The 22463-nt window shown below is 40.8% G+C and overlaps 1 protein-coding gene across 2 annotated transcripts in view; it reads right to left on the reverse strand.

Moving 5' to 3' along the window:
- Positions 1-13597: 13597 nt before the first annotated feature.
- LOC120539124 (zinc-alpha-2-glycoprotein-like) overlaps positions 13598-22463 on the reverse strand; it is a 117257-nt gene continuing 108391 nt past the window's right edge. For both annotated transcript variants that reach the window (XM_039768918.1, XM_039768917.1), the window contains exon 3: positions 13598-14162. In XM_039768918.1, the coding sequence (XP_039624852.1) occupies positions 14159-14162 (4 nt within the window). In that variant the 3' untranslated portion in view covers positions 13598-14158. The remainder of the gene's footprint in view (positions 14163-22463) is intronic.

Below are 22463 nucleotides of genomic sequence, written 5' to 3' on the forward strand. Positions count from 1 at the left end.
GCCAGTCAGCTCTGTGGGATCATTCACCCCCTATTCTCTCTATCAATGAGTTCTGCAGCTGTGGAAAACATCCTGTGTAGTCCCATTGCTAAAAAAGGGCACTCTAGTGATCCCAAGGACTTAGGGCCAGTTGCTCTTACTCCATGTATCATAAAGTCATTTGAAAGGCTAGTCCTGAAACAGCTCTGATCCTGGTTTCAGAACATCTTGACCCTTTGTTGTGTGCCTATCAGACATATATTGGTGTGGAGGATGCTCTGATCAACATATTACTTGTAGACTTCTCCCACTTTAACAATGGCACCACAGTCAGGATAATGATTTTTCCAGAGATTTTAACACTATTCTAGTGATTTTAACACCATGCCACCTCACCTACTGGGGAAAAAGCACAAGGCTATGCACCCTGATGCCCCCACAATCTCCTGAATCATGGACTTCCAGACGGATATACAGCATGTTGTGATCCTGAGAGACTGTGAGTCAGAAATGATGGTGTGTAATACAGCACCAAATGAAGCTGTCCTGTCTCCCTTTCTCTTTACCCTGTCCACAGCAGATTTCCAGGAATCAGCACTTACCACCTACAGATTCTTGGATGAGTCCTCCATTATTCCCCCTCACCCAGGCGGCTTAGGAAGAACTTTGTCTTGTGGTGCAGAAAGAACATCAGCAAGACAAAAGAGTTGGTGGTGAACTTCTGGAGTCCCCAAGAGCCTCTGAGGCCAGTCACTAATTAAGAGTATGCCGAGGTGGTGCAGAGCTACAAGTACCTGGGGGTTCACCTAAACAGCCTACTGGACTGGTCTGACAACATAGTGGCACTGTACAAGAAGGGCCAGAGCAGACTGCACTTCCTGAGGAGTCTTTTGACATATGCAGCATGTTGCTGGTAATGTTTTATCAGTCTTTAGTAGCCAGTGTATTGTTCTATACTGTGGTCTCCTGGGGTAGCAACCTGAGCTCAAAACACACACAATGCCTGAACATACTAATCAAGAAAGTCTGCTCCATTGCAAGTCTAACCCTGGACACACTTGAAGCTGTTAAGGCAAAGAGGGTGGTGGCAAAATTGGATGCTGTCATGAAAAATCCCCTCCATCCCCTCCAGGAGGTGCTCTCATGTAGCACTTTTAGCCACAGTGACATTCCATTGTAGGGTGCTCAAAGGCACCTCTCAGAATATTTTCTGTCCTCTGCTATCAGGAAATGTCATGCTTCATTCCGACAAGATCATTTTGCAATTTCTGCACAATATCTATCTATCTATCTATCTATCTATCTATCTATCTATCTATCTATCTATCTATCTATCTATCTAAATTACTCATTGGGCTTAATAAAGCTTACCTAATCTAGTTTTAGAAGGAAAACATCACATGTGTGATTGATGACTAAAGAAATCTACCTTCCGAAATGCCTGCTGCTTTAGAGTGGGGATTATGGTGTAAATGTAAATAAATGCAATCTCAAGAAGTTATGAAAGATTCAGAAACAGCACATGGGACTCCCTTTACCACCACTATTGAAACCCCAAATAATTTTCTGATGGAAAAATAGCAATGCCTCTATCTAACATGGTCTAAGGAAATGCACAGAATCTATGCAAGGTTCATTTAAGCTGTACTGATGAGTTATAATAGCTCAAAATCGTATTAAGATTATTGAAGTGTTTCCTTTATTTGACTTTTAGGAGATTTGTTTTATTCATTATTCACTATTGTGCACTATATAGGGCAACATTTATTGCTTTGCTTTTGGCCCTTTAGAAAACTTAATGTGTATTTCCATGATCATTGCTTCTGAATACAGTATTTTCTGTTGCAAAATTAGAATTTGAATTTTTAAGAAAACAGGCAAAGAGGTTTATACACACTTACTTAATGATTTGGGTAGGATTTCTAGGTTTTCTTATGCAGTATGGGACAAGCATACCATCAACATTGATGCCCCGTCTTTCCTTCCCTAAGATAATATTTATTTGTTTTGTCTAGCTTTTGCCTTTTGTTATGCTAAGAGTGCATACAGTTTTCTTGTATAGTTTGGTTTGAAACAGCCAGAATTTATACCAATAAAGCACATCAGCATGTGAGCTATAAATGGTATATTAATTAAGCAGAAATACTGCACACAGGGATGAATATAAGGAAACACAAAATAAAAATAAACAAGGGCAAGACAGCAAATTCTTCCTCTGCTATGGGCATATCTAACAGTTCTTTAACTCATCTGTGTAACTTGCCAAAGTCCTCCCCTTCTCATTTTTCTTGACCTTCTCCCACCAGCTGAGTAGCTTTTCACTCTCCTCCCAACACTGCACTCACTATGCCCCTAAACCATGAGATGAATTTGAACCCCATTCTGGGTTTACTTTCAGCAAAACCCCAGAATCACTAAGAGGCCTCCTGGGTAAGGAGGGGCATTTTTGTGAAGAGTAAATCTTTTTATTTTATAAAGATTCTGTGTTGCCCTATCATTAGCTGTGGTTTTGACAGTAATATCTCCCTCTAGTGGGCATTTTTTGGAAATTTTTGGGACTTATGTGCTTTGAGAATTTGAGCTTACTTCAAAGGTAACATAGGTGTGATATTGCAATGTGCTACAATGTGTATAGTATAGTGTTAGATTATAATTTGTAATTCATTAAATAAGCTACACAAGTATATTAACTAATAACCTATATTAGCATTCACATGGCCACTAGATTAATAACATGATAAACAAATATGTTACATTGAAAATAGAATGAGATCTAAGTAAGCTTTTGCTCTTGGTTTCCCCAGTGTATTTGCTACATCATTGTAGCTTTGCAGTCTTTAGTAATACAGCACTTAGTTTGCTTGATACTGAGTTTCTATTTGACTTCAGTTTTTAGATTTTTAGTGTTCATACTAGACAGCACAGTGAGTCAGTGCTAAGCACTGCTGTCTCACAGCTCAAGAAAACTGGGTTCAAAAGATGATCTTTGCTGCCTGTATGCATTTTATATATTTGGCCACTCTAGATTTTTCTCTGGGTCTGTTGGTTTTTCTCCCACATGATGTCATTCAGGTAAGGCTGACTGGTGAATTTAAATTGGCCTGGAATGAAGGGGTGTGCCCAGCAATAAACTGGTGACATTTTCAAAACTGGTTCCTGCTTTGTCCCAGATGCTGTCAGGATAGACTCAAGCACCCCATTCCTTGAACTGGATTAAGTGGGTTTAGGAAATAAATAAATTAATCTTTTTCTTACTATACTGAATCATAATGTAACTTATTGTTTTATTCAAATAAAAATACTACTAAATCAGAGAGTGGTTATGCAAAGCGGGCAAAACAGGCCCTGAATCTGCAGATCCTAATGTACCAGACACAAAGGATTCTTAAAATACTTCACAAAGGGTGTAACTTAAATGGAGAAAATTCTCCATGTGTTACCGATGAACATCTGTGAGGCATTGCTGTGCTTGTAAGCCAACACTAGATGGCTGTATCAGAAAAGAAGTACTGTAGTAGACAACATATTTCCTTAGCAAGCATCTTTCTTTGCAAACAGGTCATGGTATATTTTACTATCAAATGCTGTACAAATTAAAACATACAGTACAATTCAACAATTAGATGGTTCAGTGAGTGCGACATTTCCAAACCAATCCAATCCAATCCATGAAGGTGGGGCTCAAAGCAGGGTTGGTGACTGAAACACAAAAAAGCAACAGTGCTCTTGTCAAACTGGTCCCACTGCAAGACAGCAAGCCTAACATTACAATGGATAAAGCTTCTATGGCTGACAAGTCACCTAAAAATACCCACATGTTAAAAATAGTCAACCTGTTGCAAGGAAAAACCTTTCTGTAACACCAGATCATGCCTTGATATTTGAAGACATCACTGGAGTAGTGGAAAAAATGAATAATAATGCATTGCTGCTGACTGTAGGTGGTCTCTGTTGTTTACTGTTACAACGATACAGTCAGATTCAATGTAAGGTTGAAAGAACTGATGTCATGATCTACTTTGTAGACCAGGAGTGCCCAATGTGTCGATCGCGATCGACTGGTAGATCGCAAAGGTAGTGCAAGTAGATCACGTTGCATTCAAAAAAATATTTTTTTAAACGTTATTCTGTCATATATCCTCCCTATGGCATTTGCCAATTGATTGACATACAGGCCAGTCTGATATCTCTTTTCTTCTAACACACTGGTCATCCCACACGCATGATGAAACTGATCTAGTTAGCCTTCCAATTTATATTGACTAAAGAAGGGATAAAAAAAAAATGTTTTGGGAGGGTATAGGCTGGATGTGAAATTGTAAGAGGATTTTTTGGTCTCACAATGTCACAGTCGAAGTGCGTTTGTCTGACGTCCGAGGTTTGATCCCCGATGAGGGGGGCAGTGGAGTGTGTATGCCTGATGAGCCCAAAATAGGGCAAAACACGTGTCACGTACTCTTTGCATTATTTGACATTTAACTATGTAACATTCTATGATCTGCTTCTCGCAACTGAGAGGGTACCCACGGCAGATATTTGCCGACTCGCAAACCAACCACACGCGTTACCTGGTAGGTAACCACCCATACAATCAGATTGTGATTCAGACTTCAAATGCTATGTGTGTGTGTATGTATGTATATATATATATATATTTTTTTTTTTTAATGTAGGTAGATCATTTCGACCTGGTCATTTTAAAAGCAGCTGAAAAAGTGTGGGCACCCCTGATCTAGACTTTGTTTTAGATTTTTTCAGCGTTTTCCCATGAGATATTATTCTCAAAGAAGTTCAGGTAATAAATTATCAGACTTTTTTTTTCTTTGATTGAGAATGATTCTGAAGGCATTATTTTTGAAATACATCTTCATGCTGCTCCATTTTGTTTTTATTATGGGTGCCACCATTGTCTGCTGTTTGTGATGCATGGTTGCCAGGTTGTTACTAGGCAGGTATATTAGGAATGTATAATATCTTTGCCACAACGGTATAACAGTCAGAATCATATATTTTCTATATGTCCAAGTTTGTGAAAAAATCAAAACAAACAAACAAACAAAAAGATTTTTTGATAAGATATCTCTGGTTATGAATTCCTTCCTGTTCTTTGATTTATTTGGTGACATATTCTGTTTATTAACTGTACTGCTACATTTCTCTCAATTTTGTGTCACACTCTGGGGCCTCATGTATAACAGCATGTGTAGAATTCACACTATAACATGGTGTACTGACAAAAATGGAAATGTGCGAATGCAAAAAAAAAATTCAGATGCTCAAAACCATGTGTAAGCCAACTTTCGCACACTTACGTTACATAAATCCCCATCAGCGTTGAAAGTAATGCACATGGACACGCCTTCTGCCCCAACCCAACTTCGCCCAAAATTTTATTTGAATATGCAAATTAATATAAATATCACCTTCCGTTCAGTGTTTGGTTAAAAGACAATGTCAAAAACACATGAAAAAAGAATTTCAGCGAATACAAAGATGAGGCGAGGAAAAATATACTTAAGCAGTGGTATAAGCAACAAAAGCGTGGCGGAGACGCTTGAAAGTTCAAGTTCAGAAACTTGCATAGTGCCCAAAATAAAAAAGTGGTGTTCAGATATCACAGTCAACATGAAAAGTGAGTCGTAGACCGCCGTTTGTTTATTCTGTTTCAGACAATATTACAAAAACTGACCCTGTGCCAATGACATGATGGTGCTGCTATGCCGAGCACATCTTCGGGTGCTGGCTGCACACACACCTCTGCCTCGGAAACCACTGGGCAACCATCTGGTTGTTCTGCAGTCACAAAATGCAATAGTGGATGCTGCAAAAGATGTGGCCAATGAACTAAGAAATATAAGGCTGTACTATGTGATACTGACCACAAATTAAATGAATTGGTTAAGAAATAAATGCTGCATCTGAGTGCCTGTTTTTACATTCTGCTAATTACATTCAAAGTTGTAACGCAGTCTGATTTGGCAGATCATTTGGTGAGTCAGGTTCAGGTTCATCATAACACATCCCTTCAGGTATGGTCAAGTCACACACTTGCACAATGTGAAACACTTTCTATGAACTTTAGAGCAGTACATTAATAGAGTGGAAATGTTTTCTATTTACATAAGAAAATTCATTCTCTGAAGGCGCCTTTATAATGTAGTATTGACACCAAGTGCCACAACGCTTCGATTCTCTGCTCTTTATCCTTAAAAGGACGGCTTGCCTTTTGCCACACTATTTCGCACTTGAGACTGTGCTGAGCTGACGTTTTTATAGGTACTCCTGCTATAAATGGGGTAAAGCCAACTCATTCTTTTGGTGATTCATCCCTGGCTGATGTAACTTATTTGACACAGTTGCAATAGCAACATGCATGCAGTCAACTCAGATGTTGATGAAAGTTGCTGCGAATTGCACTTTGATGTTTCCCAGTTCAACTATTGTGTAAGGAAATCTTATATATCTGAATGCTTATCAGATAATACCATCCTTAACAGCTGGCATGGTGTCACTCAGTGATGATTGTGAAATACCCGATCAGTACGCAAGTTCATGTTGAAAAGCTCCTGTGGCTAAAAACCCCAGACTGGACAGAACTTGCATTGGAGAAGGTAGAGCGCAATTCCTTAAAGTCTGCCTTTGTAAAGCTGGAGCCAGTTCAGTACACACCTGGAAATGAAATCAACTTAGAAGCCAGTTATCATCATCTGTAAATATGTACTCTCCTCTAATTCTTCTATTTGCAATGTCTTCTAACAACACTGAAGCAGCCATGGTAGTTGGAATATTTTAACCATTCCGGGCACCATTATATTGTTACAGAATGATTGCAATCAAGTGAATTAAATTTGTAAACGATATGCAATTAATCTCGGTGTATTTGACAAAACCTGCATCACAGATGTGAATCTAAAAAAGAAAAGAAGACCACAGAAACAGTAGCACTGCTTTGATGCTGGGTGCTGCCAGTTTGCAAAACCAAGCAGAAACGTACGTACACATGGGGGAAGGCTACAGTGAAAACGTTCATGGCTTTACACCAATTTTATTTTTTATACATCTCGAAGTGAGCATGGAAACAGGAGTACACAACATTTTTGTGCATACACACCATTTATACATGAGGCCCCTGGTCTTTGTTACTTTTTTGCTACTTATTTCCTGCCCTCCCCGTTATCACTATCATGATGCATCCTCTGATTTCATCTTGCTTTAAACTTTTTCTGCCTTGTGCTGTCAGTACGATTGAGCAGCTCTGATCTCGAAAAGATGAAGTGTAAAACATGCAATCAAGCTAAAAAGTGTTGTATCTTACAGTAAATAGGAAATGAAAAGAATGGCCACTCAGTGAGTTGATAAACGAGAGTCACAGGGCATGTAAATTTTAGTACTCAATACATCAGAAAAGTTAATGTTCCTAACAACACTGACACCACTCCAGGAGAACTATGGCTGAGGATGCACATCTTCCACATACTGACAGTACATTTAAATGAACGACTAAAGTAAACATTACTGTCTAATTGGATCTGCGAAAATAGAAAATAGACACAGTGTTTTAACAGTCAGTATAACTGCCCAGGTGAATGTATTATTAAATTCTGTCCATACTGTTACCATAGTTGATGCCCAATATGTTTTTCCATGACAGTGTATAAAAAAGGACCTCCCTTACATCCATGGTGATGAACACTGCTGACCAATGTCCTCATGTCACCTTACGTTCGTGGGCATCACAGAGATGCACACAGCAGTGGTGCTCAAAAGCTTCCCTATGGAGTGATTTTAGGGTATGATTGTCCTATACTGTATTTCACAAGACATTACATTTCCTGCAAATATTGAACTTAATGATGCTTGGAGTAGGAAACCTAAAAGTCGCTCACATTCTGTGTCGGATATTTTGTGTAACAAAGCACTCATCCAAGTGAGTTGCCAATAGGCTTAACATGACTTACTTTGAAGTCTCTAACGCCACCTCCAGTCCAGCCAATGAAATCTCTCCCTCACCTGAGCTGGTTACAGAAGCAGATGAGTCTGGTAACAAACCACTGCAGGAATTATTGATCTAATATACAGTATATTGATCCCAATTGTATTCAAAAGGGAGCAAAGAGCCATGAATCTATAAAACATCGGAAATGTCACCGTTTCAAAAACAGAAAACTTTATGTAGATTCCATACTACAGAGGCCTCACTTTATGTTGGTCGATGACTTATTGTAATGAGGGGCTAAACATCTGGGTGAAAAACATCACCCCTTGCTTATTTCTCACCATTGTGAAATCTGAAGGTTAGTACATGTCTGGTTGATAAATGGTCGTTTAAAGTGTGACAAGAAATTAGGATGTGCTAAAAACTCCCATTTTGCTGAGTTAAGAAGTAAGGGACTATTGTTCCTGTTGGCCTGAATGTTATTTGCAAATTAAGTGTATCCATTGCTTCTATCTCTTATCAGTATTCTTCTGAAAGAGTAACAGTCAGTATTGTGGGTACCCTTCAACCACATTTTAGTTCTAGTTGATTACGCAAACTAAATGCCCTGAAACCATAGATCTTTGGGTAGTCAATTCAAAGTCTAGCTACAGATAGAAAGGGGGACTTTGCATGGGTAGCCATTCATAAGAGGTGCATACTGAAAGGGGAATGCTGTTTACATCTGAGACATTTAAATAGACTGCTAAACTGCTGCTCATCAAACATCTTAACACATTTGTTTATGCTCCCTATTTTGGTGGAAAGTTTCAAACAACCACTAACACAAATGGTAAAGAATGATTTTTAGAATCGATATTAACTATTCCCACTTGTACGTTTTTCCTATAAGGAGGTGCCACGAGCATTCACTGTATTTTTGTCTTTTGAGTTGCTGCAGTACTGAGTTACAGTATCTTGAATTTGGTCGAAGAAGATTGATAGACACAATCAAAATCTCAATATTTTGGAACATGTCACACAACCTAAAATTATGCCCCCTATTTAAAAAAAAAGCTCTAGAAAACTCAACAGATGCAGACAATATGACTGCAGCACTTTGCTCACAATGGAGTTGAGTTTTGGTGTTCATTCCCTCCTCCCAGTCCAAGTTTCTAGCACAATGGAAAGGATTTATGAAATTAAACAGTCTGGTAGATTATTTGGTGCACCTACCTAACTTAAAATCTCAGGAATGTGTCTATCATGTAAATATGATAAAACTATCGTGAGGTCATGACTGATGCATTCAAGCATTTACTCAGTTTAATTGCAGAATTTGCAGACTTAATCTTTGGAGAGACATTTTCTCCCTTCTAAATATGCCAGTAGCATGTGTCAGATATTGTGAATATCAATCAAAGCTCGAATCACCTGATTTCACACTATATTTTACCAACCCTTTTGTCATCGTGCATGAATGCCCTTATTGTCACAAAGCAAGTTGTAGAGGAAAGCTGCAGTCTTCATGCCCAAGGCCAATGGGTCCTGAAATCTTAAAATGATTTCTGTCATCTCAACAATTTGATGCTTACCTCATGTCTGGGGTTGACAGTCTTATCGAGCAACTTAATCAGACTCGTATCATCCATACTACAGATATGTGAAGTGGAAAATAACTTTGACTCCAAAGACAAAGGCAAAAATGGCAGCAGTAGGATTTGGAATTACTATGTCTTTCTCTTTGGGTTTCATGGGGTAACTTTCTGGCATCTGGTGGGCAGCATGCTTAAAGCTCAAAATGTTTGCAGTGCTGCATGTTGATAAGTTGTAAATTCATAACTAATTAGGGTCTGTGATAACCCGTATAGTGGGATTGTGGGCACCAAACTACACAATGGGCATTCTTACAGCTGTGGACTGAGCAGGACCAGTATGAGAGAAGCAAGATGAAGAGACACAGACAAAAATATTGGGTTCTGAACAAAGAAATGGTGCAGTTTATGTACAGGTGCAAGCAAAAACTGAACAAGAACAGTGTTATGCAGTTTTTGATTATTTGATTCATATTGCATTATGACTATTTTTGGTAATTCCATTTAAAATTTAAATGTCAGAAAAAGAAAAAATAGGAAAAGGAAATACATTTACAATAATATATGACAGTCTTTATCGATGATATGAAATATAAGAAAATCTACAAAAATATTTACAAAGAAGAAAAATAAGTATACATACAAAAAAAAACCAAGAAGAGCACCAAAACCCAAATAATATAAATATCTCCACTATTTAAAAATGACAACTAGGAGATATCTATAGTACAAAGAAAATATATTCAAAAATAGGCGCAAGCCACAATGATTTGTTACGCTCAATGGAGTCAATGGAGGCTCTGATCGGGGCTCTTGAGAGACTGAACAAGGAGTCTGAGTGTCTGGACTTGAGAGTGTCCTGGATAAAAACCAAGATCCAGGCCTTTAATGACCTCTTAGGCACGGCCATCAGCAGTGTGTCTGTCTACAGAGAGAATGTCGACATCATCATGAGGTTTACTTACCTCGACAGAGATGTCTCTGGTGAGTCTTTCTATGAAGTCAGTAGACAGTTTGGGAGAGGATGGTGTGGTCATGAGGTCACTGGAAAGGGAGTCCTGGTGCTTCCTATCTTGCTATATGGTTGACCTCAGTGACCTGAGACGAAGACTGGACTCCTTTGGTACTGTGTCTCTTCTGAGAATCCTTGGCTACTGCTGGTTTGACTTTGTGTTGAATGAGCAGTTGCTCATGGAGTCCCAAATGAGGCACATTACCTGCATTGTGAAGGAGCGTCAGTTATAGTGCTAAGGCCATGTGGTATGATTCCCCGAGGGTGATCCAGCTCATAAGATCCTAATTGTTGGGGACTCGAATGGCTGGACCAAGCCAAGGGTACACCCTTGTAACTAGCTGAGGCAGATAGAGTGTCATTTCAAGAGGGTGGGACTGGACCGCGTACCTGCCTGCCAACCAGTATCCAATGCTGTTTCATCGTGTGGTAGGTACAGCAGCACACTGTACCAGTGCATGCTCCCCAACCTGACCTGACCTACTGTAAAATGCTCTGCGATAAATTGCACCTGACACTCACAAATCAACCACAAGCCGACCCCTGCAGGCAGGAAGTGCCTTTTATATTTTGCCAAAGAATTTTAGTACACAATTTTTCTCCAAGCCAATTGCAGATGATGCAAGCACGTCCACACTGTGTGACATGTCATCCATGTGCAATACCTCTATTAATATAATTTCAGTCTCGTGGGCATGTGTGAGCACTCATGGGTTTTGGGCTTGAGTACACTGCCACCTTCAAATGATTTGCTGTTTTCACCTTACTTTTACTTTGGAATCCTCACTACCTTTTACAATAACTAATGCTTAATGACCATTTCTCATTCAGGTGGCCACAAGTAGTCAGTGTTGGGTCCAGATATTGTGTAATGCCTCATTATAAATTTCACACGACTGTTCTGGGTCTGAGGCCCACAAGTTGAACATGACATCAGATTTGCAGACTCCCACACTATTGTCAGATGTGTGGTTTTCACACCAAATTTGGCTATTTTTAAAAGTGGTGTGTGGGGAAAAAACTGATTTGGGGGTGTGTGGGGTTTTTGTTGTATTTTTAAAGCATATATGCTGCTGCCCAAATGACAAAATTGCAAAGGGGAGCAACTTTGATAGGTTCACTACTCCAAGGAGGACTCCCCATCCCCACAACATTGATAGAGGCAAAAATTCCAGGGGGACCCAACAAAGATGTCCAAAACTCCCGCACGTTGTCAAAAGCATCATTCATTGGTAAGGTCCACGGCACTGTTAGGGAGGTTATCAGCTGCCATTTGGCTGGAAATATTTCCAGGACCTGACAACCCTGATTCCCCACATGCTGACACGGCTGCAGTGTATCAATAATTGTGAGGGTGGTGATGTGGGTGCCAGAATGATGAACGAAAGGCTGAAAATCAAAGTGCAATGAAGACGTACAAAAACATCTGAAATGCATCTGCTCATTATGTAGGTCCCCCAATCACAAGAATGTTATACTCACACTTTCTTCACCACTTTTGATCAATAGGTTTCTAGCTTCTCCTTTTCTTCCTCCAGGTAATAGCAGACACAACTGTTCTTCCATCAGCAGAGTCTCACTCCTTGGCTGTGACACTGTTAGATATTCTACACTGTGCAAAAACTGTCATTTACTGACAGTGAGAAATATCAATGTACCAATCATATGGCCACACCAAATACAAATGTGTAGACATATACTGGCTACAATTTCCCTAAACTGACACAGTAACATCTCAAGTTTAGAAGCAACCTGGTAAAATAAGAGCAGCCACAATAACACAGAAACAACCTACAGTGTACATACATGCTGCACAACTCAAACACAAGACACTGGGGCTGTCCAATTGCAGCACCAGCCACCGTGTGGCCAGTTGTTTGTCAGTAAAGGTGTGGCTGGCGAACCATTGGAATGGCAAATTTCTACATATCCTTCTTTCTGCACCAGGGCCCTATTATATTTCTTTGAAACAAGGGTATTACACTGCTGGCGTCTTTTCTGTGAAGTTGAAGGAGCACATGTAAAGCTTCCTTGGTGAGTTTTTCAAATTTAGTGCCAAGAGACAGTCGTCCGTAGTGGTGTTTGGAGATGAAGATGTCATTCATCACATTCTGTTCAGCATAATATCTGTGATAGGCATATTCCTGATTCTGATCTGCTTTTTAAATTACTGTTGCTACCTTTAAGAGGATAAATGGTATTCGACTTTTTCAGCATCTTTGTTGCCATTGTGGAACATGTCCCGGACACAGACAGGCAGACACGTTTGTATCACCCCACACACATTTATCTGCACAGTCCGTATTTACAAAGGTGCAACACACAACCCCAAAAGTCCCTAAAGTCCTGGCCACTCCTTGCCTCCTCCTAAGACCTTGTCGCCTTCTCCTCCCGACTCCAGCCATTGAATGAAGGGAGGCGGCCCCTTTTATAATCACCCAGATGTGTGGCAGAAGTGCCAGCTGTATCCCCGGAAGCACTCCGGGTGTCCCTGCTCCTCTTCCCCCCAGCACTTCCAGGTGTGGCGGAAGTCCTCAGGTCCAGGGCTCCAAAGGCATAGGGGCGGTCGTCCCCACGTGGTCTGGGGAAGGTGCAAGCCCTCCTCTGGTCTTCCTGGGCGTCCCGGCCGGGTCGCCACCCCAGCCATCTCTGACACCATACTTTGCATAACCTTGACTAGGAAATGTTCAATTTAAAACTGGAAACTTGTGATTAATAAAAAAGAAAGAGATGGCCCTCATTTTAATGCCAAGAATAAAGGGCTATGTGTGGGTCCTTGAGATTTTTATTCCCTATAAAGTTAATCCCCATCTGTTACCCTGAAATAAATTAAGATAAAGTATATTTAAATATCATTAATTTATGTTAAGCATACAGGTATATGGTTCATTACAAGGGATAAAATGCAAATCAAAATGCAAGGTCTAATTAAAGGCAGTAGTTTAAAGGAGAAATGAACAAAAACAGCAGTAAAAGTACCAAAGTCTATAGATACCAAGAAAACAATTTAAAGTAAAAAAAGAAAGTACTTGGTAGTTCACTTGTTATAACTTTTTTCCCAAACAGGAAAGGCGACATCACAAAAATACTCTTCCAGACCATGAATGCAAACAGATTTATTAAATGATTTAAGAAGATTGATATTTTAAGAAATTGAGTCAGTAGACAGTTTCCCTTTGCTCTCTCTATACTCTACAAGTTGTTTCTAAAGTATTCTTTACTTTTAAGCTCCATTTTATAAATATTTACATTTTTAACATAATCATTGTTAATATTTATTGAGATGCACTTACAATTGGTTTAGACTGTAACTGAGCTAACCAAATTATAAAAATCTCTTCATAAGAAGGTGTCCTTGATTATCCAAAAAAACTTTTAAAAATGTTCCATCCTAAAGTGACTTTGTGACAATAAGTGTGTGATTGGTAACCTATTGCCTTTTAAAGAAATATCAACGCTGTACTTAGAGTGAAGGAAAAAAATATTTATGATGACCCCTCTCAGAAGATCAGATGGATAGATATCTTTGCTCATAAGACCACCCAAAAGCATCCATAATTTGTTTCCCCACTATTTGATTTCTGGCCTTGAACCTCGTTGATCCATTGTGTAGTTCAAAGGTTAATATAGGACTGAACTCTTGAAGTTGCTTGTGTTTTACCTGCCAAAAAAAAGAAATGAAAAAATGATACCCTGAAATAAAGGAATAAAAGAAAAAGCATATTAACAAAAGACAAAAAGATTTTTGAAAATAAATGTAAAATTCTCAATAAAATATTGTTTCAGAGTTAAATAATAGCTCAGACTACCTGCCTTACAATAATCCCATTATCTAAGCCTGAACAGGGTGTCACACACGTGCGAGCAGGAGGCAGCTAAAGGGCCCATGTAATAGTAATTCCTCGACAAACCAGGGGGAGGCGGGGTGCATTAACTATCTCTCTCGATTCCTTGGTTCCAGCACCACTGATGACGTCGCTTCCGGTTCATCCGGTAAATTTATTGATGTAACACCAAGTGTAATAAACTTTAAGCTAAACTCATACTGTCCATCCATCCATCCATCCTCTTCCGCTTATCCGAGGTCGGGTTGCGGGTGCAGCAGCTTGAGCAGAGGTGCCCAGACTTCCATCTCCCCAGCCAGTTCTTCTAGCTCTTCCGGGGGAATCCCGAGGTGTTCCCAAGCCAGCTGGGAGACATAGTTCCTCCAGCGTGTCCTGGGTCTTCCCCAGGGCTCCTCCCGGTTGGACATGCCAGGAACACCTCGCTAGGGAGGTGTCTAGGAGGCATCCTGATCAGATGCCCGAGCCACCTCATCTGACTCCTCTCGATGCGGAGGAGCAGCGGCTCTACTCTGAGCCCCTCCCTGATGACTGAGCTTCTCACCCTATCTGTAAGGGAAAGCCCAAACACCCTGTGGAGGAAACCCATTTCAGCCGCTTGTATTCGTGATCTCGTTCTTTCTGTCACTACCCATAGCTCATGACAATAGGTGAGGGTAGGAGCGTAGATCGACTGGTAAATTGAGAGTTTTGCCTTACGGCTCAGCTCCTTTTTCACCACAACAGACCGATGCAGAGCTGGCATCACTGCGGACGGCGCACCGATCCGCCTGTCGATCTCATGCTCCATTCTTCCCTCACTCATGATCAAGACCCTGAGATACCTCAAGACCTCCTCCACTTGGGGCAGGATCTCGCTCCCAACCCTGAGAGGGCACTCCACCCTTTTCCGGCTGAGCACCATGGTCTCTGATTTGGAGGTGCTGATTCCCATCACAGCCGCTTCACACTTAGCTGCGAACCGATTCAGAGAGAGCTGAAGATCACGGCCTGATGAAGCAATATTATTATTGCCGGCAATGTGGACCAAGCTCTGACACCGGTTGTACAGGGACCGAACAGCCCTTATCAGGGGGTCCGGTACCCCATACTCCCGGAGCACACCCCCAAAGGATTCCCAGAGGGACACGGTCGAACACCTTTTCCAAGTTCACAAAACATATGTAGACTGGTTGGTCAAACTCCCATGCACCCTCCAGGTCTCTGCTAAGGGTAGAGCTGGTCCACTGTTTCGCGACCAGGACCAAAACCACACTGTTCCTCCTTAATCCGAGGTTCGACTATCTGAAGGACCCTCCTCTCCAGAACCCCCGAATTGACTTTTCCAGGGAGGCTGAGGAGTGTGATCCCTCTGTATTTGGAACACACCGTCCGGTCCTCCTTCTTAAAGAGGGGGACCACCACCCCAGTCTGCCAATCCAGAGGCACTGTCCCCGATGTCCATGCGATGTTGCAGAGACATGTCAACCAAGACAGTCCTACAACATCCAGAGCCTTGATGAACTCCGGGCATATCTCATCCACCCCCGGGGCCCTGCCACCAAGGAGTTTTTTGACCTCCTCGGTGACCTCAGCCCCAGAGATGGGGGAGCCCACCTCTGAGTCTCCAGGCTCTGCTTTCTCATTGGAAGAGATTGAGGAGGTCTTCAAAGTACTCTCCCCACTGACCCACAATGTCCCGAGTCGAGGTCAGCAGCGCACCATCCTCACCATATACAGTGTTGACACTGCACTGCTTTCCCCTCCTGAGACACCGGACGGTGGACCAGAATCTCCTCGAAGCTGTCTGAAAGTCGTTCTCCATGGCCTCTCCAAACTCCTCCCACGCCCGAGTTTTTGCCTCAGTTTTTACCTATTAGATGCCTCTACAGTCCCCCAGGACAAAAGGGTCCAGTAGGACTCCTTCTTCAGCTTGACGGCATCCCTCACCGCCGGTGTCTACCAACGGGTTTGGGGGTTGCCACCACGACAGGCACCAACCACCTTACAGCCACAGCTCCGGTCAGCCACCTCAACAATAGAGGCACGGAACATGGCCCATTCGGACTCGATGTCCCCCACCTCCCTTGGGACATGGTCGAAGTTCTGCCGGAGGTGTGAGTTGAAGCTACTTCTGACAGACGACTCTGCCAGACGTTCCCAGCACACCCTCACAACACGTTTGGGCCTACCAGGCCTGACTGGCATCCTCCCCCAACATCGAAGCCTACTCACCACTAGGTGGTGATCAGTTGACAGTGTCCAAGACATGTGGCCGCAAGTCCAACGACACGACCACAAAGTCAATCATCGAATTGAGGCCTAGGGTGTCCTGGTGCCAAGTGCACATATGAACACCCCTATGCTTGAACATGGTGTTCGTTATGGACAATCCGTGATGAGTACAAAAGTCCAATAACAAAACACCACTCGGGTTCAGATCGGGGGGGCATTCCTCCTAATCACACCCTTCCAGGACTCACTGTCATTGCCCACGTGAGCACTGAAGTCTTCAGCAGTACGAGGGAGTCCCCAGAAGGTATGCCCTCTAGCACCCCCTCCAGGGACTCCAAAAATGGTGGGTACTCCAAACTGCTGTTCGGCGCATATGCACAAACAACAGTTAGGACCCATCCCCCCACCCGAAGGCGGAGGGAGGCTACCCTCTCGTCCACCAGGGTAAACCCCAATGAACAGGCTCCAAGTCAGGGGACAATAAGTATGCCCACACCCGCTCGGTGCCTCTCACCGGAGGCAACTCCAGAGTGGTAGAGAGTCCAACCCCTCTCAACGAGACTGGTTCCAGAGTCCAAGCTGTGCGTCGAGGTGAGCCCGATTATATCTAGCCGGAACTCATACTAGTGTTTGCTTAAGTAGAACAGAATATAATTTTCTTTCATAGTTATAGATTATGGTATAGCCTTTCACCCCCTGTAAGTTAATATGAAATAGAACTTTCTTAGCTATATATGTAATAGTCCATTGCTAGCATGGACTGAAAGACCTGTTTGCAGCATGTAAATGGGATAGGCATAAAGTTTACTGACCGTTTAGAAATGGTTCAACTGTATGAACAAACTTAAAGAAACAAACAAGATATATAAGCTTTACTAATTTCTTTACTTTGCAATATCTACTTTTAATCTATTTTTTGTGTGAACTGTTTTACTTTGAACTTTTACTAAAGCTTTTAAAAATGAACAGATTTTGTCTGTGGAATCATTTCAATGTCAGGCTAGTGCTAGAATCCCATGAAGCAAACTAAAGCTGCAGAAGTTTGGCAATTTTAGGAAAATGCAGCTACATCAATAAAAAACTAGAAAATATTTTTTTTCCGGGAAATAAAGAAAAATTCACATGGTTTATGCATTCATCTATTTATAGTTTAAAAGCTGAGCAAGAGATATCCAAAAACAGCAATGAGAGGATGAGTGTCTACTGAGGCATCAAAGGCATCAGACAGAAAAGAAAAAGCTGAAGTCCAATGATATTTAAGTTGAGGCAAAGCCAAAACCTGCACTGAAGGAAGCGGAGTACAGTGCACAGTTTTATATTGGATTAATTCACACATAGACTGAGGAAATGTGTGTTATATAGAAAGTGACTGTCCACCTCAGCTGTCTCTGAATTTACATAGTGTTCTTCTCGTTCAGCACTCTGTAAAAACGAACGAAAAAGCAAAGTGCCATGCAAACACGGATATACACTCACTGATCAAATTATTAGGAACACCTGTACACCCGCTTATCCATTCAGTTGTCTATTTATAGAACCAACATAATGCATACGATCATGCAATTAATATTTACAGTTAATATTTACATCAAACACCAGAATAGGGAAAAATGTGATCTTGTTCATTTCAAGTATGGCATGATTGTTTGCATGATTGTTCCAAATATAATGTAACTGCTGATCTGCTGGGATTTCATACACAGCAGTCTCTAGAAATTACACAGAATCTTCTTCTTTTGGCTGCTCCCATTAGGGGTTGCCACTGCGGATCATCTTCTTCCATATCTTTCTGTCCTCTGCATCTTGTTCTGTCACACCCATCACCTGCATGTCCTCTCTCACCACATCCATAAACGTTCGCTTAGGCCTTCCTCTTTTCCTCTTCCCTGGCAGCTCTATCCTTAGCATCCTTCTCTCAATATACCCAGCATCTCTCCTCTGCACATTTCCAAACCAACGCAATCTCACCTCTCTGACTTTGTCTCCCAACCATCCAACTGGTGTGAACAATATAAAAACCTCCTATGAATGTCAGTTCTGCAGAAGGGAATGCCTAGGTAATGAGAGATGTCATAGGAGAATAGCCAGATTAGTCTGAGATGATAAAACGTCTATGGTAACTCAGATAACCACTCTGTACAACTGTGGTGAGCAGAAAAGCATCTCAGGAGTAATAGCTAAAACAGAAGAAGAGCACTCCAGTCAGCCAAGAAGAGAAAACTGAGCCTGCAGTGGGTGCATTCGTACCAAAGCTGGAAAGGTGAAGACTGGTGGTAGGGTCAAATTTGATGTCAACATCGTGAACCCATGCACCCAACCTGCCTTGTGTCAATAGTTCAGGATGGTAGTGGTGGTGTAATGGTGTGGGGAATGTTTTCTTAGCACACTTTGGGCCCATTAATATCAGTCATTCATCACTTGAATGCCACAGCCCATTTGAGTATGCAAGAAAATGTGACCACATTCCTCATTTCAAAATTATAAATTAATGTATAATATTTCCAAACGTTGTAAACACTTTAGCAGCTTGAAAGTGCTTCCAGTTTTTACCTTTGTGATGTTGTTTCTGTTGTCCGTTTCTACATTTAATTTCTGTAATCTTGCCCACCTGTGTCTACCATTCACAGTGTCCCAAGAACTGGAAACCCATTGTTGCAAGGAAGCTTTACTTTATTATTACTGCAAAGCTTGTGCGTTAGCATTCAATTTACAAACATACTCTTTAAAACATTGGTTAGACATCTTTGATAAACTGAACAAAAGGTGTTCATAGGTAAGATACTATAGGAGTGAATCTATCTTTATTTCTTCACCTGGGTAAATGATCCCCTTTATATTTTCCTAAACCCTGTTTTGATTCAAAGATGTTAAATATTTCTTTTTACTTAACCAACAGATAACACTGAGGTCAAGTAAAAAAAGCAGATATTTGTTACACCTGTAAATGTGAAAAAGCTGTTTTAATGTACTAATCATATATTTAGAAAAAAATTCTGAAGACTAAATGATTGTAGCCAATGGTGGTTAATAAGAAATGTTGATATTTTTCTCAGGAAAGGAAAATGGACACTGGTCAATGTTTCTGGCAAATCAGGATGACAACAGGATCAAGAAATCTAAAGAAAAAATATGTGTTGTTAACAATTTCCTTTTAATTAAGAAACTGATATGAAAACCTGCAGTTAACAGCACACTCTAGAACCCAAATATCTACTATCAAATTTGAAAAAGTTTAGTTCTAAATGGAAAGACTCTATAATTTAGGTTCATACAAGAATCTGCTGAGCCTGATCTGAGCTAATTACCACCCATAACATTGACAAAGAAGAGTTTATGTGTCAACGCCTTAGTTTATCTAAAATATATCTAAAATGAGTTGGAAGCATTCCAAATAATGTGAAGAATAGCTGATGTGCATGAAAAGCTATATTTTAATTATTTGTCATATGCTTTCCTATATCTGTTTCTATGAAACTGCACTGGATTAAGCAGGTTTAATGATAAAAGGATCAGGAGATGGCTATATAAAATTGTTAAGGTTAGAGGAATACTCAGTGGAGAGCTCTGTTTAGTGGCTCTTAATCTGTGTTATGCATACTGAGGAGTTACAGGATGGTACCTGAAGAAACAAACAAATTAAAGTCAGGAACTGCAAGCACAAGGGGGGAGCAGAGAGAGAAACAAACAGAACCAGTACGTTATACCTAAAGAAGGACAAAATCTTGTTGCTTTTTCAAAATAAAAAATGTTTCATTATTAACATTTTATCAGTTTATAGAATTGGTTCAGAAATAAAGAAATACTAGATTCTTATTAGCTTCCTGACCAATCAACTGTCACTTTAGCAGTGGTTGAGAGATCTGAAGTGACGGCCAGGCTAATTGCCTTGTAATATAGCACCATATATAGCGCTGATAAATGAAAGGAGCATTGCATTCATCCTCTGTTTGAAATGAATGTGGCTACAGTTGTGCATCCAACGCCCCATCCGTTTTATAACCAGCTAATCCAGTTCAGTCTGACATGTACTGTGCTACATAACCATAACGTGTAGTTAGCAGGGCTTCTAAAACATAGTACTTAACACTAGAATTACCAGTCTACGAAAAAACTCATAGATCTGGCCCACCTTAAACCCGTGCCCACCTCTCCGCCAGCGTCTTTTGTCCTCTAAATGTGCCGATAAAGACAAGCTGCAAGCAGCTGGCTAGTCCATCCCCCCACTGACTTACAATGTGCACAAACTTTTCCCCAGTTCATGCCTTGATTGATTATCTGGGAGTGAAGTGGAGTTTTAGAGTGGAAATAATAGATCGTTATTTGGAACACACGCATTTCATGTCTGTTCCGTTCCTACAGTAATCTGTGTAAACACATTTTTAAAACAGAAACGTTTTTCATATTTTAGTAGTAAATGACAAAACGTAGGCATAAACTATATAATGTATGAAGCCTGAAGTCCAAAGATCAAGTAAACACTTTCACAAAAGGTGCAAGGAAAAGACAACAGCTTCTGTGGGGTAGTGGTAAGATTCACTGACTTGTAATCAAGAGTCTCCGGTTCAATCCTGACTGCCTCCTATATTTGACGTTTTCAGTAGTGAGCTGCTCTTATTGTTAATATTATACAGTACACACATACACTTGGTTTCATAGTGAAAATCTAACAACATCACATTAAAGTTTGATAAATTCTGAAAAGAATGATACCAAACATATATATGTAGATTTTAAAATAAACCTGATAAGCCTGACAAAAAACATGACATAAAAGTCACATAAAATCGTTGCACTTTTAGGCTTAGGATTATATATACAGGTATAGTATATATATATAGTAGATAAATCATACACTGAAATGAAATTTAAGCTCTGAACTATGCATATTTTTTATTAAATATATGGAAATTGTAGGCTTTCTAATTTTTATTCCATATCAAATCACACTGTTGTTTATGTTCCAAAAATTTCAACAGGGCGGCACAGTGGCGCAGTGGGTAGTGCTGATGCCTCGCAGTTAGGAGACCCAGGATCGCTTCCCAGGTTTCCTCCGGGTATTCCGGTTTCTTCCCACAGTCCAAAGACATGAAGGTTAGGTGCATTGGTGATTCTAAATTGTGCTTGGTGGGTGTGTGTGTGTGTGTGTGTGCGTGCCCTGCCCAGGGTTTGTTTCCTGCCTTGTTGGCTGGGATTGGCTCCAGCAGACCCCTGTGACCCTGTAGTTAGGATATAGTGGGTTGGATAATGGATGGATGGATGGAAAAATTTCAACCATCAGTTTTCTTATAATTGGTATGACCATTAATATTTTGTCCAGTTTAATTGTACACAAAAGCCTATCAGAATATCACCAGTATGCTCAGCTGCAGAAGCGGATTAATGCACAGGCTAGCCTAGGCTGCAGCCTAGGGGCCCCACGTGTGCAGGGGCCTAGGATTGGCCAAACTATTTTATAATTATTTTTTTAATTTACTAAAAGAAAACTGCCTCCCTGACGCCCATTGGCCAATAAGAAACATTTTAAATTTAAACAGTTGATTGGGTAGATGTGACCCGGTTAAAGTTAATTTTGTTTTGAGTTCATACCACACCACTGTGTTATTCTGAGTAACAGAACAGCATATCGGCAAAATGGCCGAAAGAAAATATGATAGCGGAGCACAAAAATGCTAAAAGCAGAACAACTGAAAGGACAGTGTAACCAAGAACTGCTAAAGAAAATCCTTAAATTGACTGGATATTTCAAGGCTGTCGAATCTTCATCCAGTCAGCAACAAAATGCTGATCCACAGGATAGAGGCTTTGAAAGGCTTTTCAGACACTAGATGGTCGGCACACGCACTAGTAATAAAAGCACTGCATCAGAACTACGCCAGACATTGCAAAAGTTAGCTGATGACCCGAAC

The sequence above is a fragment of the Polypterus senegalus genome, chromosome 11 (genome assembly GCF_016835505.1).
Source record: "Polypterus senegalus isolate Bchr_013 chromosome 11, ASM1683550v1, whole genome shotgun sequence".
NCBI lineage: Eukaryota > Metazoa > Chordata > Cladistia > Polypteriformes > Polypteridae > Polypterus > Polypterus senegalus.